The sequence below is a fragment of the Coloeus monedula genome, assembly GCF_965178545.1.
Source record: "Coloeus monedula genome assembly, chromosome: 4".
Classification (NCBI taxonomy): domain Eukaryota; kingdom Metazoa; phylum Chordata; class Aves; order Passeriformes; family Corvidae; genus Coloeus; species Coloeus monedula.
In genome coordinates, this window is record NC_138784.1 from 23,112,292 (window position 1) to 23,136,909 (window position 24,618).

The 24,618-nt window shown below is 39.3% G+C and overlaps 1 protein-coding gene across 2 annotated transcripts in view; it reads right to left on the reverse strand.

Annotated features, from left to right (window-relative positions):
* Positions 1-24,618, reverse strand: part of LARGE1 (LARGE xylosyl- and glucuronyltransferase 1) — a 280,076-nt gene that overhangs the window by 128,128 nt on the left and 127,330 nt on the right. For both annotated transcript variants that reach the window (XM_082280522.1, XM_082280523.1), the window contains 3 exons: positions 19,657-19,958; positions 13,375-13,457; positions 3,762-3,885 (listed from right to left, as the gene is read on the reverse strand). In XM_082280522.1, coding sequence (XP_082136648.1) covers positions 3,762-3,885; positions 13,375-13,457; positions 19,657-19,958 — 509 coding nt within the window. The remainder of the gene's footprint in view (positions 1-3,761; positions 3,886-13,374; positions 13,458-19,656; positions 19,959-24,618) is intronic.

The following is a 24,618-nucleotide window of genomic DNA, read 5'->3' on the forward strand; positions in this document are numbered from 1 at the left end:
ATCAGTGATGAAGAGACTGCGTTATCTGGGCCATTTACAGCAGACCAGGCAACTGCTCATTCTACATTCTACCTTCCTCAGTTCACCTGATGTTGTCATCAGTGCATCAGACAACATCTGGGAAAACAAACTCACTTCATCTGTATTCCACCCATCACATACAGTACAGCCTTATCAGCTGTTCCTTCTGCTCTGGGACAGTGCAGATCACAATGGGTTTAATGCCTGTATTTCCCTGTGACTGAACTGACACGAGATTCCATGTTAAACAATGAAGGGTAGAAGCCAAGTGCCCAAGCTGCACATCTTGAATAGTTTGCTCTGGAGTTTCTTCACATGAGACTGAACTGAAAAAACCACAGTATCCTGCAGCCTGGTATTTTCAAGTCACAGCTGTAATGGATGAATGTTTCACAGGTAGTTTTTTTTCTTTCATTTAATGTTCAAAGAAGACAATTTTCAGTTTCCAGTTATTTTGTGGGATGCATTGCTGTAACAAATATATCTACTGCATTAGGACCAAAGCTGACTAACATGACTAAAGTGATCATATAAAGCGAATTTACATTGCCAAGTAACTTTCCAGTTTGCAGTCATGGCCATATGCGGCCACGTAAATTTGGAAGAGTTATGTGTGGGCCATACTGAGCAGAGCAAGAATGAAGTATGTAGCTGTAGAACAGTTCAATTACTGGCACCATTATCAGCAGCCCACACTTCAAGGACGCTTATTGCTGATTACTAACTGCATGTAGCAAGTTTAGTTAATGGGACAGAGTTCACAATCTGAACAGCTTGTAAGTTGAGGGAGAGCTTTTAAGCACCCATCTATCTCCCTCGTGGTTATTGCCAAGGCAGTGAGGAGACAGGCCAAGTTATGCTGGGGAAGGTTACAAGCATCTTAGTAGAACTGGCTGTTAAAGTCATCAAACTAACTGGTTTAAAGAAATACATCCAGCAAGCTGCCATCTCAACTGTGCCAGCCCCTTTTCCTGGGAATGCTGTTATCTTGGCTCAGCTCCACAGTCAAGTATTCTCCCCTCCTGTCCCATCCCCTATCATGTGCCCCAAGCAAAAATACACCTTTCCCTGGCCATTCTTTCCTGTGCTCCATCCCTCTTCCAAGCATGCTGCTGGTAGTTTGGCTGCTTCTAGGGAGAGAATGAACCTAGGCTCTTTGTGGTGCAACAGGAATGTGAACAGCTGTGCCACCTTGCAAAAGGAAAAATAAGTCCTCTCTATATTTTAAAAGGACCATCTGGCATGCTTAATTCACAGCAGCAAAGTAGATATGTTGGTTTGCTGGCCTTAGAAATTCTGATATAATCTATGGTACCTTGTCTTCTCTTTCTTTCAATGAAGTGTCCGGTTTTCCTCTAAAACCTGAGAGAAAACAACAGCCACAGCCAAGCCTAATTTTCTATGCCTTCCTTCAGGACACTGATTGCTCAAACTCTAAGTTAACAGCATGTATTTTAAGAGCTGCAGGATATGTTAAGAAACATTGCCAAATACCAAATATTTTAGTCTCCAAATTCTGCCTTTTAAAAAATTAATATGCTAGTGGAAACTGTTGCCTGAATTCTAAATAGCTACTTGAAAATAAAAAAGCATCCATACTATTTATGGAGGATCTAATATTACGTGCTCCCTTCCAGTGTTTGAGCAGAACAGGAGCAGAAGCAGGACTTTTCCCAGGACTTAAGGGCTTATTCTGACATGTCAGCTCCTGCTGCATTAGAAGGAAGAGGCTGGAAGCTCATACATACCCAGTGGGAAAAAAACAGACATGAAAAAACCAAACATGAAATGGAAAGTTTTCTGTAGCAGCCAAAATGTGCTCCAAAACAACTGAACATTGGTGAATGAAAGCTAAGAAGAAAGTTCTCATGCAATTGCTCAGTCTAAACCCTTTTACAAGTCAGGAATTGGTACTGATTACAGATTTAAAAAAGAACTATGGAGGGTCATTTAACTGAAACATAGAGTATACTGTAACAGTGAATCCATAGATCACTTCGGAGAAAGACAGCCTTTCTAGTAAACATCCAGCATCAGCTCTATGTTTTCTTAACACCAGGCAGCATAATATAGCTCCCAAGAGTGCAGGTGAAATACACAAACCCAAACCAAGCATTAAATCCTCTCTAGGGGCTACACAGGAAACAAATGAGATGAGCTCCTACAGCTGCCTGTAAACAGCTCCTCTGTTGTCTTTGCTAAAACCCACAGAATGATCTGGATATGAGCCAGCATCATTCCTGGCTTTTTAAAACTCTGTTTATATTTATAACTCCTTGCTCTCCTTTGGCAGTGTCTGTCACATTCCCCTATGCTCAGTACTATATACTGTGGTTTTTTGGCCACTGAAATCAGGGAAATTGCTTGGTATGCAGCATGATGAGCTCTGAACAAGAGTGGCAAACCTGGGAAGGCCTATTTATGCATCAATACCTGCATCCAGTTAGAAAGTGCTCCTCAATCCAAAGCCTATGGGTTACATACTATAGATAGTCCAGTGTTGATTTAGGTCACCAGTCATACAAAAATTAAGGCTGAGTGAAGAGGGATGGAGAAAACAAGTTTGGTCTGTAGCCTCATATCTGCTCAGTGCTTTGCCTATAAATCAGAAATTTGGGGATCACTGAAGTAAGCTCTCTTGGTTATTATTTACTTAACTAGATTGGACCATACCCAAATGACCAGAAGGAAAACACTAAGAGGTCTGTCTTCCCCAGCTGAGAGGCTAATTAAAAACCCTACAATTTGCAGAAAAGCACATACAAGATTTGTAAGAACAAACCTCCTCCTTGCTATGAAGCTGTAAAGAACAGAAGGAAGATCTCTGGCTAATTAGGTTAATATTGGCTTATGGCTTCATGTAGAAGAACCAATGAAAAATAAAACCAGAAACAAAGTATTTTTCTCAAGAATCACTTTTTTCCCTTTCCCATCTCTTTCTAAAGCTTTTTGTATTCAATATTTCACAACGTGGTGTGCTTTGAATTTACCCCTTAGTACTGCAATTTGCTACCTTTTGTTTTTTTCCTTGTTTCAGGTGCTGTTCAGAACAGTCTGATAAGTCATACAAATTACTGCCATGAACTCCAAATGATGAAATCCGAATACTTCATTCTACCTCCACAGGTAAAAAAAAATACAGCTCAAAATCAATGCTGTGGTTCCATGTTCTGAATTAAACTTTTTAACTATGAAAAGACAATTACTTTGAGTAAGCGATTTTTTTTCCCCCTTCGAACTCTTTTCATATTCATTCCTTGTGGAAGGGCATTCAGACAACAAAGGTAGTTATTGTACTACTGGTAGCTCATTGCAGCATGTGTACTTAGGGTGTCACACACCTGTGCTTAAGGAATGCAGGGCAGTTGAGTGTTTCCAGAACAGATTTGGGCTTGCTGAATAACACACTTTAGATTCCACCATTGCTACTAGGAAGAAGTACCCTTAGAAAAACATAATGGGATCAGATGGACAGCCAGAAGCCTCTTGAGAGCAGGTAAAATTCTAAGCTGCTAAACAACATATTCCATTAGCAGAGAAAAGGTGCTGATTTTAGCCATTTAGCATCTTCTAGTTAAGTGCAATTGGGGCTACAATCATGTCAGTTAGAACCAATTGTCATCAGGGAGAGTATTTCAGGTAGTAGTACCCCTGCAAGTCACCCGCCAAGGGAGATAAGTAACAAAGCATGACATCAAACCAGAAGTATATGACTGACACCTGTGTCTGTGTGCCTTTACCTTGAGCTCATCTGCATCATAGAAGTCTATGCGCACAGCAGGGACCATCCATGTCTGGAACAGAGTTGCCAGGATCTGTTTGGCAATTGCATCTGCAATGAGGTGGAAGTGGAGTGGGTTTCGCCTGATATGAGAAGGGAGAGAAATGCATTAGTTCAAAGGTTTCCAATTCCTGTTCTTAAAGGACAACATTAGAATTTACAAAGCTTTACCTAAGACATCAAGTTTTGAGTGTACAGCATGTTTGGTGGAGTCCTGCTCTGTAGCCAAAATGCTGAGACACAATTTGAACACACATGACAATAGCAGAAATATTCAATCAGTTTCTGGGTGGTTATAAACATACAGACCCTTTGACTTCAGTGGAATGTGATTATTTGTAACAGCTGAGAGTCTTGTCCCTTGCACCAGCTCCTTAAAAAAAGGCCAAGTTAATCTCCCTTTGGAGACTTGAGCTCTGGAAGTGATTGCTTTCAGTTTCTAGGTGAACCTGGTAATTTATCTTTGTGGTAAGAACAGTGTCTGTGGAGAAATGAGGGTGCAACGGAAGGTTAAAAAATAACCTTCCATAGTTCTTTTTGAATGAGGTTAAATTCTGGGACCCCTGAGTTTACATAGAACTTTTCTTCAAAGCAAACATGGGGAATCAACAGCTGTCCATAGGAGCTCAAACCCAGATGTTTCAGGTGAGTGCCTTCTAGCCATTCACTGCCATCGTGAATAGAATGGAGACTGCAAATCTCACCAGATCCTTTTTCCTAAGAGCAGGAATGGTTACAGAAAGGCAAAAGGAAAGGAAAGATTTTACTTCAAAACACCAGATCTGGGTTCACCTCTATAGTTACAGGACTTGGGCTAATTGAAAAGCTTCAAACAAGATGGGTAAAGCCAGTATCAGCAAAAGTGGCAAGCTCTGACAAACTGAATGGATTTTCTGTATTAATGTGAACTTGGACTTCATAAATACCTCGTTTAATTCCCTTATTTTTGAGGCATAGTAAGCAACAAGATATGATCTTAACTTCTGTGATAGGAGGACAAAAACCTGCCAGTGGAAGTCAATCAAAAATTGTAGTCTTCCATGCTTATCCCTAGCTCAGCAACTTTCCCTGTCAGCAGAGAAGGACAGACTTTGCAAAAGCCACTAGAAGACAAATGGTTTAGACTAGCATTGGCTCAACCTCTCTTTGATCCCTAGAGCAGAACAGTGGATTCTAATTTCTATGGAATGGGTGTACTTGCTAATTGGTATTTTTCATCTAACAAGAGAAGTATTTAGTTTCAGATGTTGATTAAAGCAGAAGACGACTGATGCTCCTACATTCGTCGGTGCAAATGAGAAGTGAGGAAAACTATGTTAGTTCAGGCCAATATACCTCCATCACATTTTTGGGCTTAACCCGAAAAATGAAGGTTTTTTTTCCTCCATTTTCTACATTAATGAACAATGTGTGCCTTCCTCTTTAATGTTTCTCTTCTTGCTTTGATGAGTAATACTGCTTCCCACTGAACAAAGTCCACAGGAAAATGTAAAAATACATGTAATGGTTCACATTATTGTAACAGACCCCTCAGCAGAAAGAGGAGATTGTTGTGAGAAGCAATGTATGACTGGATTTTGCAGTGTCAGAAATACTGCACCTAAGATCCAACCCAGCACCTGGGGTTGCCACTGAAGCTGCTGTACTGGTTTCAAGGACACTGTGGATCATGTTATGTGCTTACAGGAAAAGCAGGAAAGGGCTGGGTAGAGGCCTTAGATATGAGATAACCATGATGGCAGAATAAAGCCACAGCTGATCTGCATTTAACAATATCCAAAACACTAAGCCACAACGTGCTTTTCAAAAGACAAAGGTCTTTCAATCTCCAGCTTGTCCTGGAGGGAGGAGGGGAGAGGGAAAGGCGTAAGCTGCCAGCTGCTGAGTGTCCCATTACCAAGCTAAAGGGAACACAGCAATTACATCTGCATCACCAGCCCAGCAGGAGAGTAGAAGAGGACATCCTGGCTCACGCAGATTCCGCAGTAACCAGGCACCTTGCCAAGAAAAAAATCAGGAAATAGCGGTGATCAGGAAATACACCTCATTAGCAGAGACAAGGCCAAGAGAAACAAAGTACAACACCAGTGGCTTTGGGTACAGGCAAAGCAGTATCTCAAGACAAATAGATGTTTAATGTCAACATACACATCCCACATAGGTCCCTTTGCTAAGCAGGGGCTGAGCCTGGATTCTGGTAGGACTATATCCCAGCAGGTGCTCTTCAGTAATTTCCTTCCCTTTTTTTATTCCAGGGTTATTTATCTTATATTCTAAAGTAGAATAAGAAGAGCAAAAAAACAGTTAAAAAAAAAGAAAGCTCAGTCTTCTTTGAAATGATCATTTAGTTAAATGGAATTGATATAAAATATTTCAAGATGAAACGCACTAGTTGAAAAGAAAAAATCTGACACAAAGACACTCAGATGTTCAGTAGCAGTTTATACTTATCTGAATGACCCAGAGTGTATGAAACTTAAATGGGAACAAGTGAGTGACATTTACTTTAGTTCCTCTCCTACTGGGAGAAAGAAAAAAGGATAGCTGTACTCCCACACAGAAATCTCTTTCAAGTTGTTAGCCTCATGGTAAAGATTCAGCTGGAAGGAAAGTGTGTTTCAGAGGCAAAGCAGAAGATTATCACTTACAAAAATACATCCCCAAAACAGTATAGTGACCTGATGACATCTACAACTAAATGTGCATCAGCCACAGAAAATTTTACTCCAGACGAGATTTCAGTTCCGTGAAATGTGAGGTTTAGCACGGTGCTAGAAGCCAACAGTGCACAGACTCAAAGCTGGAAGACCTTCTGAAGGTAACTGTACTAGCATACACACAGATGCACAGATGACATCTTTCACCTCTTCTGCTGTCTGCAATATGCGAAGCCTAGAAGATATGGATTGCTTCAAAGTGTTTATGAAACAACTTTAGAAGCTTAAAGATCAACTAACATTCATTATAAAAGATGCAGAAGAGATTATGCAAGACAAGAAATCGTTCTCAAGAAATATGTGAAAGGGATGCCATAATTATCTGACAACATGATTGAATCACTGGCTCTAAGAATCAGGAGTGACAATCAGGATATTGTGAAGGATTCCACTGAAAGCTGAACTTCATTAAACTTGGACATTTTGCTCATTTTCCACTGGGCACATCAAGAGAAGTAAACAAACAGACATAGTAGAGGCTGGTTGTATCTTGTACAGATAGAAATCCCTACACTGTAATGGTGACAGTATATGCAACTATAGAACAACATGGGTCAATATATGGCAATTGTGATAAACTTCTCCCACAAAACCAACAGGTTTTTGAAAACTCCCAGTATTCATGTGAATTAGTCTGTTTGGAAATAAAGGTTTCTAGTGTCCCAGGTTTCAGAACCCTGAGCCCCAGTTTTCCAGATTCTTCGCTACAGAAGCAGCTATTGAAACAGCCATAGAATTTCTCCCAAGGTCCAGAAATACTTAATCTTATTTACTTCAATGATTTTGAACATTTTAATTTCTACCAACTACAACTTTTCAGTTTCTGCTACATGGAAAATGCTGATGCACTAATGTCTTAATGTGGTAAAATGTAGTTTCAAAATATGGCTATTTCCCATCAAGTGGAAACTTGAGGTTTTAAGTACTCTATTCAGAAAACTGCGTATCTTCATATACTAACTTATTTCCACTTATCTTAAGATCAGAACACTATCTGACAAAGTAAACCATATGTAAAGAGCACACATTTATTTTCCTAAATTACTTTCCTCAAAAGTGAACAAAGGGAGATTCTAGACAAGATTTTCAAGCATGGATGCTTAAATATAGGCTCCTTAGACCTAAATATAGGAGTTTGAATGAATGCCCTCATTTTCAGAACTGCTGAGGGCCTATAAAGTTAGTAGAATGAAAAGAAGTCAATAATTTTAAAAGTCAAGCCATGACTTGCGAAGTCTATTCCAAGGTACCCATTTCTCTACATTTTTTCTTATCATGATGTCTTATTCTTGCATTTCAAAACTTCTTATTCTTCATCAGATTTATGATCTGCTTGCTTAAGCATCTGTGACCCTTTCTTTTCGAATAGCCACGCCACAGAGTTAAATACAAAAATCTACAATTGAAAAAGGGAGTAGTGAACCAAGACTCACTCCTCCCTTCTGTACTATTCCATAGCTCAATTGTTAGTAATTCAAAAGGCAGCTGCTTGGCTGCTTGGTTACACAGTTCTCTGTCTGCAACAGAGGAATTTTATTTTCTAAGAATATAAAAAGGTCAGTAGCCCAGGGGTTTATTTCCAACACCTACAGTTTATTAAGGGAAGCACAACAAGGTAATACCTTTTATATCTGTAACAAATGGTTACAAGAACTTCAAACAGGAATTATAAAAGGCAGTTTGGGAAACTTTTTTTCCTAATGCCCATATGACAATCCTTCTCTCATATGTGAAAAATTTTAATGTGAAAATCTTCAAGGATTTTTATACCCCTTGACACCAAGTATTGATGGAAACACTCCTCAAACTATTGGAGAGATCTTAAATAGACACTTGCTGCATCACTCATGGATCTTCTTGCTTTGTGTTAACTTACAGAAGTTCTTTGGGAAGTACTAAGAGATTTCATGGGCAGATTTTTTTTAAACATTGTTTTCTCCGTTATGCCACTATTGTTAGAGAAAACAAAAAGAAGTGTGTAGTATTGATGCATTTATATGGATCAGAGAAACCAGGTCATGCTTTATAGTTTTTGCCAGAATAATCTCCCACAAAACAGACTGACACATTAGAAAAGTTGGAAACACTGAAAGAGGTTTTGAATTCTCAAATTAACTCCATTAAGGCAAAGTGGTCTCCATGGAATACAGCCATTAGATTATATAAGCTTTAATTACCAGCCAGTGTTGACTTGTGACTCTTACTTGGAAATTACATGTCATCCTTTTAATTTAATTTAGATTTTCATTTCTTTTGCCTTATTCTACTTGTTCTAAGAAAAAAAAAAAAAAAGAGTTCATTATTCATACAGCATTCTGTAACACAGCTTCATATCCTGTTCTTAAAAAGCTCAGACATATGCTTAACTTTAAGGTTACAAGCAGCCTTCTTAAAGCAAAGAGGCAATTTAATAATAAAAAGCATTTGTCAGGTTGTCTGGCTTTTTTACATTCCTTACAAACTCCCACATTACTATGCCACTATTGTTGTAAAGTACAGCTAAAGAAGTAAATGCAATGACTCCTCTGAAAAAGAGGGACTGACATAGCAGAGGAAAAAAAAAGGGCACAAAAAATAACCCAGTATTTGCTGGCACAAAAAAGAAGTTAATTTTTTACAGATTGTCAGGCTAACCTAACTGCCAGAAATATGCTATAATTGTGTAATTTTGTATTTTTCTTAGTTTCCAAATGAAACATAGTGTTTAGCACGTCTTTGGAAAAGAGTATACTAAAAACCATTTTAGCTCTTACTCAAGATTTACCTGAGCAGAGAGAAACTATCTTTTCAATATGAAACTATAATTGTAGGTTGTTTCAGTGGCAATCTAAGGTTTACAATTTTCAGAAATGGAGTAAAATATTGAAAATCACCAATGTAACTTGGACCAATAGTTGCAAAAGATTCAAGGAAAGTTATCAGCCACAGGAAACTGCTTCAATTTTGAAAAAGAAATGCAGGTGCTTTTTAGCATACTGCTACAAGCACTGATTCCAAAAGCATTTGCACTTCATTCTGCCTTCAACCCACTATAATTAATTTTTAGTGTTTGGTCTTTTGGTTTGGAAAAAACTAAAGTTAGGCTGCTCTTAGGACACGGTGATATGAGATTGGCTTGCGCTAAACCAGCTCAGTGATAATTTTTCTTCCCTGCAACGGCTTTATAAAATCCGTCATAATTGGGAGCTGGATGTGCAAGAAAGGAAAGCGGGAAAGTTGCAGAGTAGGACTGAGTATTCATTCTACAAGCCTCCCTCTGTGCAGCACTGCCAATGCATATTTATCAGACTGCAAACCCTGCACTATCCCAGCTCTGCTGAGTCTCCTCCTGAGAACAGACTGTCAGTTATGTCAAACTGGGTGTTAAAAGCTGCTGGATTTTGTGGCTGGAGCATACGTTTTTCAAAGACAAAACTGGAATCAAGCTCCTTTATCACTGGGAATGAAACACATTTCTGAACTATGGTGTTCTTACACGGAATCAATCACACTACCCCTTTCCTCCCTTTTTCCCACTCTCTGGAACCTGAAGATAGGTATAGTTTCTCAAATGGTCTGCACAAGTAGCTTGCCTAAGTCTCATAATATATATGGTATGACTTGAATCTGAAACTTGATGGTTCTGGCCTGTGAAGAGCTGAAATGTTCAATATGCAGGATTTGCTGTACATTCATGCAAGAGAGAAGAGACAGCACACTCCATCTATAGAAAATCCTGTAGCTTTTATCCTTAATGACCCAGCACTCCTGCTGTTTTGTGTCTCTATCTAGCACTCTAGCTCAAAGTTGGGGGTATAACAAATACGTTAATGCTCCTTGGGATTAGACTGGCATGGCCTCCTTTTCTCAGAGCTTTTCTATTAGAGAAGTAGGGATTTCCTACACGAGTAGGGAATTTAGGTATGTAGTTTTGTATCAAAATGCATGCTAAAACATGCCTTAATTACTATCCTATATAGAAATGGTAAAAGAAGGACATGACATATCCATGAATTCCAGATAGGTTAATTGAAATCAGTGTCTTAAAACAAACACCAAGTGAAGTGCAGGAGGACAGGTGAGGACATTAAGCCTGGTTGCTTTGAGGGCTCAGTTGTTTAATCAGTAGATTGGATTCAGGGTGTGTTGAAGGAAAAACAAAATCTCTATGACAATATGTTTGGCTGCATATTTTTTCTGTTCTTGGAAAACTATATTTGAGAATGAATGTGGTGATCCTACAAATAAAGGACCAGTAGCCTAATTTAAGAGATTAGGACAGCAAACTTCTTGTTAAGCAAACTTCACTGGAAGCATATGGTCCTTTCAAATGTCTGTTCTGCTTGGCTTATTGGACAATGCCAGCTAGGATGCACTCCCTGGTGCATATTATGGGTTAGGAGAAGAGACATCTCCATGCCTGTTTTCAGTGATGACCCTCAAGTCAGAGGGAAACTTGATGCTGACATCAAGAAGCATTCACTACCTGAATCAACCACTTCCAACTCTCCCAATTCAATCCTCCTAATGCAGTATCATGACCTGTCTCCATCCTTCATTCCTACAATTAAATAGATCCTAGCAACTAAAAGAAGCCTTCTTTCCAATCATCACCATTCCTGAAGTGCATACTAATCTCCAAGACAACATTGTTTGCACATGGCAACCAATGCAAGGAAACCTAGTTCTAAATCAATATTCAGCAGAGTTCGTTGTTTATTTTTGCTTATTCTGCATCCTTCTACACAACTGCCATTCCAAAGATAAAGATCCAAGAAAGGAGTGCTACTGAAGCATGGCCACGTAGCCATAGCATCAAGAGATGCTTAAGAAGCCTGTGTTTTCTAGAAGATAAGAAAGAAATGTCTGTAAGAAGCTCTTTTTTTTGAGAATATCTTCTTTTTGTAGCCAACAATTTAATGCCTAGGGAGAAAAGCTAGCTCTAGGCAGGAATGGACTTAGATTTGTCTTTAAGTATGTTCTGAGCAAACAAGGGAGATAGGTTATCTTGAATGTACTAACGTTTCATTAGCTATACTGGACTTTATCTTGACCACCTCTGCTGAACTCGACAAATCCTTTGAGATGAACAGTAGGTGCAGGACAAACAACAAATATGTTCTTGACAGAGGCAGAATCCATCAGACTTAGAAATACCAATATTAATTACCTTTGTTTTGGTTTAATATTTTAATTAACTATTATTTAATAATTTAATTATATGGCAGAATTGTTTATAAATTTGCTAATAATTCAGATGAGTGGCTTATGTAAAACAGGGACACTTCTTTAAGGAACAAAGAGAGAGGCTGTTTAAACCTTTGAGCTGTGAGATTCCTACTATTTCCAGAACATTTGGAAACAGAGAGATTAAAGTCTTCTCAAAATGGATGCAAGTATTAGGATAGAAAAACAGGGAGAAGCTAACCACTAGCTTCTAGGATAGCTAGGATAACTTGTGTCACCACAAAAGTGCAATTTTCCATTAAATCCCTTAAAAACAATTAAAATGGACAAAACTTCCCCACATCCTTGCAATATAAAGTTTACACTGAATAATTCAAACTTCTAATCAGAAATAGATATAGTTTTACATTTAAAAGAATTTTAACATTCAGAAAAATTCTGCATGGAGAATGACATAGATTTTTACTGGTTTTTTGCTTTTGTTATGTTTATTTTAGCATTGTTCTTCTGGTCCTACCCCTCATCTAACATGAACATGCTACCTCTCAAAAGACTTGCAAAGACTGTGTGTTGATAATGGAAGTTGCTCTCATATTTTGATTAAACAGTACTTACTGAGTCTTTTTTCATATTGGACAAGGTGAGTATTTACAGTATTTTATGAAGCTTACCAAAAATGATAAAATGGTGTACTAAAACCATTGTCAGGGAGTGGCTACTACAGCCTCCAGCAGGAGACTGGAGGCAAACATAAGGAGCAAAGTGTGGGACTGGAATGCCCCACTCATGCTAGATGCAAGAAGATACTACCACATGACATGAACAAGAGTCATTCACCCTTGCACAAAATTGTCTTTCAAATAAAACAGCATATTGAAACTACCTCTTTAGCAAACTGTTTGTACTGTAAGCATATTTTATTAGTCTATTTGTCCTGAGTCAAACAGACTGATCACTTCCTTAATTTTAATCCACTTTCTGCAACATTATTGGAAAGCATCTCTGAGATTTCTAAACTGGACAAGGGATATACACATACACCCACACATAGCTTAATGTGAATTCTCTTTTTCTAGAGCTGCTGTCTATTAAGGGAATTGGTTATTTTGTTTTCATTGTACATTTATGCCTCTCAACTCTGGGAGCTAACAGTGCTAAAACCAGGTTGCAAAACCTTCTGAAGGGCTATAAGCAGCCATTCCAAAGCCAGAAAAAATCATCTGAATTTAATGAAATAGTATACACTGACTATAACAGCAGGTTTACTTCAAAAACAAATATCAAAATTGGAAGCTGGGATATTCAAACAACCAGTGTGAACTTATCATCTACACCTGTGCTATAAACTGATACCAGAAATAGGATAAATTAATACAATGCTGTTATTATCAGTATTTTACAGCATTCAGGAGTGTTCAGATGCTTTACAGTGAAGACAGATACTGTCCCTATTCCCACAATGCAACAGGGGTAGCAGGTGGATCTCTGATCACTCTAATTCATTGTAGAAATCTTCACACAGTTGAATCTATTTGTGACAGTCATAAATTAAATGCTTCATTCCTTAAAAAGAAAAAGGAACCAGGGAAGGGAATCTGAGTTTCGCTTGAAGTAAGAGAGTAAACCTGCAAAAAGCTCACTTTGTCATAATCAGATATACAATATACAAGAAAAGAAAGCTACCTTTACCTGTGAAATAAGACAGACTTGACAAGTGTGACAACATCCCGACTGGCATTATACCCTGCACAGACAATGGCAACGTGGATAGTCTGTGGGAGAAAAGGAACAAAAAGAACAAAAATTAAAGCCTGCTCCTGTGTTCGTCCCTCGTTAAGGAGAGCAAACACTGACACCGGTGTTGTTTAGTGCTGCAATTGTTAAGAGATTCGAGTGGGTGTTTTGCAGCTGTTTGCAGTCCGCTTGAGGCAGTTTGTTAAAAACATCTTAATTGAGTTATAGCACCATCATCATTCCAAAGTCATTACTATCCCTACATTACATCAGATGTTTGAACAGAATTGCATTTATTAGCTAAGACACACGTGTGCATGTAGGTACAGACACCCTCCCCAAGTAAGTGGCACACAAAATTCTGAGTATGCAAACATGCAGACATTTTTCATCTTCTGAACTAAAGTTTAACATTATGTCTGATAATTAAAAGCAGGTATGATCTCAGAAATTTTGTATTATTTCTGTCTTATGCACAGCCACTACGGAGATGGTCTGTGACAACTGGTTTGCCAGGGCTGGATGCATCCCAGTGATGTGATGGGAAACAGGCTGTGAAGGCAAGAGGCCACCTCTCTCTGCCTGTGACTACCAGTATGGGCTGTACTGGGCAGGGTTAATGTGAAGTTAAATGCAACCCCCACAAACACATTCTCTCGACCTCATGACACTGGTAAATTATCACTTATTCTGTGCCTTTTTTACCTCCCTTTTAACATGAGTCAGAGATTTCCTCATCTCTTCAGGAGGAAAGGGAAAATTGAAAAGGCGCTACAAGTCATTATTTAGGCAGTAAGTACTAATCTGAAAAATGCTATTACGTTACTCTGCCCTGCTTTTAAAATTAGCCATTTCTATTCCCCAGGGACAAAAAAAAATAATCCTAGCAAGTTCTGACTTAAGGTTCTGTAATCTTCTGTTTCTTAGTGGTCACAAAAATGAAGCAGAGCTCACCATGCTGTCTGCACAAAGCTGCCATTGGGGACACAGCTGTGAAACTGCAGGGAAGCCTCATTTGGCTTCCATTTGAAGCTTGGTTAGCTGGTTTCTCACACACACGGCTCTCATTTTCCACAGAATGCCCACTATGCTGAGAACAAATGAGGAATTCTGCCTCCTCACATAGTCATAGATTCCCAAAGCCTGGCTTGTAACAGAAGCACACTTGCACAAGAAGTGGAATGTGCTGGGCACATCTGAAGAGTCTCCAGCCCCATCCATTAAGATCGCCTGGTACAGGGCACAATTTGAATCATAAAACTGCCAAGTGGCTGTGCCACTGTAGAACGTCCACATGAACATCACAGCTGCCTCCAGCCGTAGACTGCTTCACAAGCTCAGGCATATTTAAGATCTGATGTTTTAAGAGGACTTGAATTAATAAGAAAGCTATCTGTCCAGAGAGGTGTGAGAAAGAAAAGATATGGCAGTGCATTTTGGCAGCAGCTCTATGAGGTATTAGCACTTTACATTTATGTTAAAGTCAATGGGAGCTGAGCTCAACACTTAGCAAAAATTGATTGTGTTTCTCTCTTGTGGTAAGAGGGGAGAACAGAGGTTGCTTATTAATGACTTTTATTGCAGCAGGAATTCGTACTGTACTCATTGGCACGGGTTGCTGTGGGTGCACTGATTCCTGATCCTGCACATACTGCCTCCTCTTTGATTGTCACCTGGTCCTTAGAAGGCTTTTGGAAGACCTATGATGGTTCCCCTCAGTGCCAATTAAAATCAAATTAACTGAGAACAGTTTCACCCTTGCTTTAAACATTTCACCTGAAGGCACTAGACCAGAGAGAAACATTTTAGGGCTTTTCCCAGAACAGCACTGTCATATACTGTCAACATTGTTTTATACTACCTACACTTGCCAGAAAAGCTCTCCTCAAAGCTGCTCTCTCTACCTTCCAACTGCCCCCCAAATCAGAGTTTATTCTGTCAAGTGCCTGCCCACATCTGTTCTCCTTTTACTAAATCAGTTTGTTTCAGAATTGAAAGCATGCATTCCTCGCTGTCTTCTAGTAGCTGCTGTTGCCTTGAATGCTGCCTGAGCCAGGACACAGTGAGAGCAGGACTTGCTACTCTTCTGAATGTTCTTTTCCAGCTCAGAGACACAGGCATCCATGTACCTTCTGCTCAGCCTCTCTGTGGTGTTTGATATTACGCATCACTTCTACTCCTGCCTGCAATCAGTTAAACAAAAGAGCAATAATCTGCAAAGAGAGCAGAAACCTAGACCTTTTCTTTCCAAGTTTTTGCCTGCAGCATGCTGCAAGGCTCAGCCTATTCCTCTCCTTTCTCTGATTCACTTTCCTCTCTCTCATTGTTTAACTGTTACAAAGTTAGTGGAAAAACAGATAAACCAAAATGAAGTAATCAACCTGAACTGTTTGCAGATGTTTGTATCCTAAGGGGAAAAATATTGTTTCCACTTTTCTCCATGCTTGTTCCAAATGCATGTTTGGATTGAGAGCAGCTGGCTGTACCCAGATTCTGGCAAGATATGGCAATAATGGCGGGAAGAAGCACTTGATAGAACTTGCACCCTCCTGAGCATACTACTGTAAGCATCACCTCTCAGATTTTGAAAACTGTCACCTCTCTCAAACACCTTTTTCCCATCTGCAGATGGCTGGAAGACGGTATCCCCCATCCCACGAGAACTGGCCACTGTGATTCACACAACCTCCTGACTCAGTGACTACAGCTAACACAAAGGACTGAAGCCACATAACCAAAGAATGCTCCAACTTCCACAACGAGAGTCAGCCTGCCTGTTTGGCTCATCATATCCCTCCAAACTTCTCACACCAAGGCTCTGCATGCTACACTTGCCCCTTTACTGTTGGCATTTCATGATACTTTTAGATAATTCTAGTCACGCTCTAGTATGCATATTCAGAAGTCACTGCAGGACCAAACTGACTGCATTCAAAGTGTCCATCCTCCTACAGTGCTTTCTTTAAACTGAGTGATGGACGTGTTCACCACTTGCTGCAAGAGTCTGGACTCAGGTCATTCACTGGAGGTGCTTTTGGATAACGTTAACTCATTGCAGCAACAAATGAAATGACGATACACCTGCTTTCCAGAGTCAAGGAATTCTTCCTCTGTTCACACACAGAGATACAAACAGGTAATCAAAACACTGTGGAAGTTCATCACAACATTCTCCCTACAGGCTGAGGATCAGGGACACAAACTGAACTATTTTTAATTGTAAATAGTTTAGGAAGCACTCAGGCCTAGGTGCTTCAAGGCACTCAGGGAAGCTAAGCTTCTGTAGGAAAGGGAGTTTAAGTCATACCAAGGTGCATGCTAACACAGTTCAGAAACCCTTACTTCAGCCACTACAGACCAGGACAAACTGTTTCTAAAAGCAGTATTTCATGTTCTGGGATGATATGAATGTGAAGAAAATATCCAAAACCACACAAAGAGCTGGGCATTAGATCCCATACCGATGAGGAGTAAACAGTGCCTAGATGAGCATACGTAATAACCTTTCCTCCTTGGGCTACTTTTTGGATTGATGAAATAATGAGTTTTAAAAACTCGTATTAGTCCTTATAGCTAAAAATAATCTTTGGTAAGACATTTCATACTTCAATAATTTTCCAGTAGGCTTTCCACTGTAGATATTTAATCCATCATAAATAATCATTGAATGTGATTAAGAGATATTACAAGCATGTAACAAAATGTTTGTGTTTGTTTCCAGGTTTGTTTTTTTTTTTCCAGTGGCAGATAACATCTGCTTCACATGTGTTACACTGCTGAAGTTGGTGAGGGCCTGTTCTAGATGGCTGTGGAGAACTACACACTTAACCCTATTGAACAACACTGTTGAGGAACAGTAACAATACAAATTTGCCTCTAAAAATGCTTCAAATGCTAAGTATTTTGCTAAGCCACTAAATGCTACACTGCTAATTATCCATTTCCTAATGTATAATCTCTTTCAAAAATATTTATAAATGCACACTTAATTCAAGTAAATGCTCAGTTTATGGAGGCACAAGCTGGAAAGATACTGGGATAACACTGTAAGAAAGAGGCATATAATTTTGTTAGCTTTCACTGCCATTATACTCTCCTTCTGAAGCCTGTTGTTGGCGCTGACACTTGCATAAGGACTATGCTTACTTTTATTTCCAAGGTTTGTGTTAGAATTCTCTACCACTGGGAAGTCATAACAGGCATCTCCTCCCTCCCGGGAGAAGCCCCTTGTCTTGGGTGGCTGATTTTTTCTTGCAGTATAATTCTGGTCCATTTTACAGTATCAGAAGAGTTCTCCTGTGATGCAACAGAGTACGAAGCTGTGGCTGGAATGCAACAAACCCACAGCTATTTGATATAGATCACAATTATTATCACACAGATTATGCTTTATCAGAGATTTAATGTTCTTTCTTTGTAACTGCATTTTCAAACATTTTAATCACCATTAAAGACCATCCCAAATTAGATTCTAAAATGTTATCATCAGTAAATCTCTAAGAACAGACTCAATGAAATGAACAATCTATTCCTAGCATACTTAGTAGTCTCCCCTAGAGCCACAGTCTTCTTCTTAAGAACCCTTGTTTTTCACTATCCAATTTGTTGACTCTTGCTGTGATTTATCCCAGGGTCAAAAGCTAAAAAAATTTTGTTTATACATCTGAAATGCTGAAAAAAACCACAGAGTGAATGGCGTCAAGATGCCCCTCACACAAACACAGGACCAGAATCTACACTAATAGGATAAATGATGAGACCCTTGGCAAATCTGATAATAGGGAAGTTTAATTTTAACTTCCATTGCTGTAACTGAATTACTGAGTGAATTCCTTAAGAAAAGACTAAGCAGTTGAGTTCAAAATAGTGTGAGGTGAGATAGGGGGAAGACAAATAACGTGAGATTTTGTATTTTATATAAGCATTGCCTCCAGCAGAGAGCTAAACCCCACTGAGCAAGTAAACTCATTGGCAAAACACGTTATAAACTGTAAGGCCACTTAAACTATCCCTACTTCAAGCTACTATTTTTGTGTCCCAGATTGGTTGGTACATTGAACAACCAAGAATGGAGATTCAGCTCATCACTCCTTGATATAATAATAAGGGAAAAGTGAGGTTTGCTGATTGATGGTCTGATTAAAAGAAATGCCAAAAATCTCACAGTGAGGAAAATCAGACCCTCATTATCTGGAGGAGAGAAAATGAAAAACAAAAACCTCCTTTTCCCCCTCCTTATGATAATGTTGCTTCCTTTTTTCTACACTGATGGACAAAAATATCCAACTGGAAAGCAGTAATTCATTTTCAAACTGTATTTGATATTTTCCCATTGAATAGAGTTATCTGAACAGATAATTAGGATTTCTTTTTCCTCTCCCACTGATTTTCTTTCAACTTTTATCTTCCAAGTGGCAGAAAGCAAGATAAAAGGTGATAGGGTATTACCCTCTTTGTAGAAATAAATGGAGGAAGTTATTTTTGATAACTTTATCAGCTGGGATTGGCACAAGGCCTTTAAGCAAGACTTTCTGGTTTCGATCTATCCATATTTGGACCTGTCATCATTCAGACATCTGACAGTATCTGGATGACATCCACAAAAGTACTGACATAAAATGGGGAAAACCAAACCAAACCAACCGCACCAAAACTTAGAAGCAGATCTCCCGTTCCCTGCAGCCAAGCCCACCGCTTGTGCACAGCTCACACAAAACACCTGCTCCCACAGTAACATCCAGATACACTCCTGAAAGTGAGTCAAAAGCACAGGCTGGCTCCATGAGCCACAATTTAATTAATCATAAACCCTGAACTGTTCCAATATAGGCACAGAAACAAAGAAATAAGCCTTTCTAAGCACTCTGGAGACATTATTATTTATAACACACGGGGTCAGTTTGCCACAGGACTCTATTAGCAGAGCTGTAGTGAAGTCAGCTAGAAACAAGGCTTTGATTTGTCAAGGCTTGTGTCCAGGTTTGGGGACACAAGAATGAAAAAGACAAGAAGGTGTGATGAAACAATAATTCAGAAGATATTCCGAGGATTAAATGTGTTAAAGGTTTTTTTAAAAAGAATGATAAAAACTTATCTGAAATGTTACATGCAGTAGACCTTTAAGAGGCTGGTTTTGGAGAAAAAGGTTTCAGGGGGAAGGAGACAGGGATGTGCAGTGTCCTTAGAGGATCAAATCTACCAAGCTTTGTTTCCGGCAGGTTCCTTTTGTTTCTTTACCTCACACTTTTCCACCGCTGGCTGCTGGCCGCACTCGGAGCTGTTCCCCGCCACGATGCCGGCCCGCAGGCTCTCGCTGTCGCCCGTGCCCTCTTCCATGGAGTAGGTTTTGGAGTGGTTGCCGCGGTGGTGCGCGGGGCCTCGGCTCTGCGCCAGGCTGAGCTGCTTGCGCAGCACGCGGTTCTCCTCCTCCACCTCCCGCATGCGCACTTCCAGGCTCTCGCGCTCCCGCTGGCTCGACGCCGTGTACCGAGGGCTGTGGGGCTGGGACTCCAGTGGGGACAGCGACACCGGCTTCCCATCTGCACAAGGAAACACAGCGCTCCTGTCAGAACATGCTCGAAGCTGCATTTCCCTTGAACGTCGGCGTTGTGAGGCAGGGACGCGTTTCAAATATGGCCACGTTTTATGCAGGCTTGGCACTTCCAGGCCATGCCTAAGTGCACGGTAAACTCAGACAAACACTGAAGTTCTACGAGCTACAGGTCCTACTAATTTTAAAACCACACTAAAAGATAAGCATGTGTTTCTTCGTTCTCATAGGGCTGCCTGCCAGTCTCCAGTCTGGGAAGACAGTCAAGAACATGAGGATTTAATTCAATGACAATTAATATACAGTTAAATATATTTTAGAAATGTATGCAAGATGAAATAATTTTTCTATTCCCACTTCCTCCACAGTCAAATGACAGCATTTTGGCAACCATTTTGTGCCAAACAGTAGCCCCAGCTGATTCACATGTGAGGAACAGATGGGTTTTACTCAGCAACATAGTATTATGTGCTTGCTGAGAAATAAGAGGTTCAGGATAGAAATGTTCAATACACATGTGGGTCAAATTCTGGAAAGTATTTTGGCTTAAATAGACTCAAGGGAATTTTGAAAAAAGTAAAAAGGTTCAATTCAACACCTTCAACTAAAAAGCTGTAAACCAGAAATATGAAATTGGTATTTTCTTTGCTCAAGTAAGCATCAAAAATGAGCTGAAGTATAAACCAGGGAAGTTACGGGAAACCAGGGTCCACAACCAAAGCAACACATTCTACCATCACTTCTCAGTACATTATTGCTACCAAATTTCAAAGGAGCAAATAGGGATGCAGCAGATGTGTTTTCAAAGGAGACACATTTTCACCTAATTTTAATAAAGCTAGAACTATATACACCCAGACTACAAATTCTCGAAAGCTGGTAAAACCCCTTCACCCTAAACTACTGCTCAAAAATGTTCAAACAAAATCAAATTGAAGCAAAGCAAAAGACAGTGAGAGTTATCCACAGCATCATAAATAGCAAGAAATTCCTTTGCAGTGATGATATGTATCTTGTACTAAAGTGTTTCTCTGACATAACTTTCTACTTGCATGTATTAAATCACAGAATTCTAGAATTGTAAGGTTGAAAAAAACCTCTAAGGCCATTGAGTCCAACTGTTAATCCAGCACCAACATGTTAATCATTAAACCATGTCCATATCCACATTTTTTGAATATTCAAGGGATTGTGGTGTCACCATTTCCCCAAACACCCTATTCCAGTGCTTGACCACCTTTTCCATTAAGTCATTTTTCCTAATATTCAACAAAATCTCCAGTGGCACAACTTGAAGTCAATTCATTTCATCCTGTCACTGGTTGCCTGTGAGAAGAGGACGACCCTCACCTGGCTGCACCCTCCTTTCAGGCAGATGTGGACAGCAATAAGGTCTCCCCCTGAGCCTCCATTTCTCCAGGGTAAAGCCCCCAGCTCCCTCAGCTGCTCCTCACAGGACTTATGCTCCAGAACCTTCCTCAGCTTCACAGCCCTTCTCTGGATATGATCCAGCACCTCAATGTCCAGAACTGAGCACAGGATTCAAGGCGTGGCCTCACCAGTGCCAAGTACAGGGACATGTTTGCTATTTAATGATTTTTCCAGTGCACAGAGTCCCTTTGGTTTTATGAAACAAAAACCAGCCTGGTGGTTTATAAAAGGGAAATCATGAAGTTATTGTTTAGAAGTTCTCCCTAACAACCACATTTTTCACCTACCAACTCAAAACTATCTCCCTGCTACAAAGATCTGTTCATTGCTTGTTCTTCTTCATTGTTTCACATTTACAGGAATGATGAGCAGTCCTCTAAACTGAGTTCATGAAAAAAACAGTTGTAGAAATCAAAACCTCAATTCTAATTTACATTGTTGAGTTATACAGGTATACATACCTCCTGTTAAGTATATAAATCATTATCTTGATTTTTATCATCATTTGGATAGAATATCTTGCATTCTCTTCCAGACTATCTCCTACAAAAATTGTGTAATTTATTATTTTTACCATTAGCAAAGGTTATGGATAAATCTGAGCCTGAAAAATGTCTCAAAACACACTCTGGGGTTTGGCCACTGATACCTTGAAACTTGAATGCTCCAGCAAATAGTTATTAAAATTAAATAAGATATTTGAAAAGCCTGAAAACAATGGATGCAACAATAGAGGACATAAAGAACAGAGCCATGTTCCAATTAGACATGCAAGAGAATTCTGAGTTATCTTTCCCCACCAAGCTTAGAAGGCATGGAACTGAAGTTGCCTTATTTCTGCTGATGCTCAAGCTAGGAAAACTAAGACTCATTTGGTTGTGATACTATTGTATCCCTATTACTGGACAGCAAGAGTGTATTGTGTAGACACTCTAAGGTAAAAAGAAAAACACCACCTGTGTTATCATCAGATACACAATTACAATGCAAATCTAGCCAAAGAGTTCACTGGGAATCGTAACTCCTCACTTGGTGCTTATCCAGCTGACACAGATGTTACTCATCGCTTCCTATCCTTGTCACTGAATTCCGCTACCTTCAAATAATTACCAGAAAAGGTAGCAAGATATGGAAGTAAATCTCAGAACAACCTTCATCAAAATTTCAAAATATGGAAAAAAATTAAATGTATCATTAGCTATGCTATGGACATAAATCAATGGGTCATAAACACTGCTTTGCCAAAATTAAAAGGGTTTTTTTTATCTTTTAGAAAAAGATACCATTTTGTACATCTGAACAATTGCAGGTACATCCATCAGAAAAGTTCAACTGTTTCTATACAGTATTTAGAAGAAACAGCATAGTCTGAGAAAGGGACTGAAAGAAAATGTCACCTCACTGCCTCAGACTGGAAGTTGCAGCAGCTAACGAGACCAGCCCAGAGTTTACGTAGCCTTGGCTTTAAATGCCAGTAACTCCACTACTGTTCTCTCAGTAGTAAATATTTCTGCTGCTATCTAAAAGGAGTAAGGAAATCCTGTCAGGAATTAAACAACTAGCTGGCTTCGTCATCTGAAACGTACAACTAGTTCAAATGCACTGATTTACTACAGAAATTATCTACGTTTTTTTACAAGTTACAAAGTCCAAGATATTTTCGGGATTTATCTCCTCAGGGTTCATACAGGTGGACAAGTCATGTTTAGTTACTAATATTGCTCACTATTCCCAGGGGTATCATAATGTATTTGGTATATCTGCATATCCCAACTCTCTGCTGCAAATAATAATGTGACAATTCCAGGACCCATTTGATATAAAATTATAAAACCAAAAGTGAACAGTTTGATCTTAATACTCAGAAATAAAGTAATATTTTTCATAAATTCAGAGATTGTATAACTCAAAATTCTTCCACATATGAGGCTGGCAAGGCTGATGGCAAGATACTACTTGATTTAATTCTATTATCATACTGGACATGTGAATACACAGACATGGCAAAATGCCTCTGGGGAGCTACAACCTAGTACCTTGTCGCTCTTGGGGCAGTCACGTCACACATGGACAGTGCCTCAGATAAAGTGCAAAAAGCCGTTTATTAAACAAAGCAGCCTCTTTTATACACTTTCTGTATGTTGTCATTTGTGTTACAAATTCATTGGCTGCTAAGCTACTACAATATACTTACTGGCTACTACTAACTAAAGCATAGAGTCATTGGCTACCTACGGCATAAGCGTTCAAGCATTCAGAAAAAAAACAGGTGCAGATACGTTGCTGTTCCTCTCCTCCTATTGTTTAACTTTCATGCTTCTGTTTATACTATATTCTCATGGATAAAAACTAACTGCTTTTCTTCTCATGGGCTTTTCTCACGAATAGAAGTTAACCATGTCCAAATTAAGGTCTGTGAAGCCTGCAGACCTGCTGTTGGCCTCAATAGTACATAAACAGCAACACACACTTCCTTAATTCCCTTCCTAGAATTCTCCAAGGTAGTGCAAGGACTGTGTGTTTCATCTCACCTGTGAAGAAGGACTAAGTGGATTAATGCTAGGGACCACTGATGTCTGATTGTGTGTGTTGCTTGGTAGAAGAGTTAAACTGATTGCACTGCACTTGAATTTTATAGTTTATAGTAACTGGCAGAGTGCTCTGAGCTGGTGTCTAGGCACTTTTTATCTAATCTAAATCAAAATAAAATAACATAGCACATAACGAGGTCTGTGTGACTTTGGGACTGAAGATCTCCCAGGGAACACTACAAGGAACATTACTGTGCTCTGAAGCAAGCAGTACACTTTTGAAAGGTGTAATAAATAATAATAAAGCTATTATTTTTTATTCTTCATTTGGGGTTCTTGCTCTATTTTTGGACTTTGGTAGTTTCAGATTTAATTTTTTTTTCCCTGTGTCAAGCCTTTTACTTCACACTTGTTCTAATGCAACTGTACCGACAAAGACCTGCAAAATTCCTCTGTCCACAAAACAAAACCCAAACACAAAGCTGAATAATTATTTCAGGGTTGACATCAGTCAATGACTTATCATCACACTAGGTCCAACAATTCAGAAAACTTGACAATATGTAAGTTCTGGATATATGAAATCACATGGATTTAAGGCAACAGATTTCATTAATACTTACTTAAGCAGAGTGCTTTAGGAGACTGGACAAAATAAAGCCATCAGAAAGCAATCCAGCATAGTTC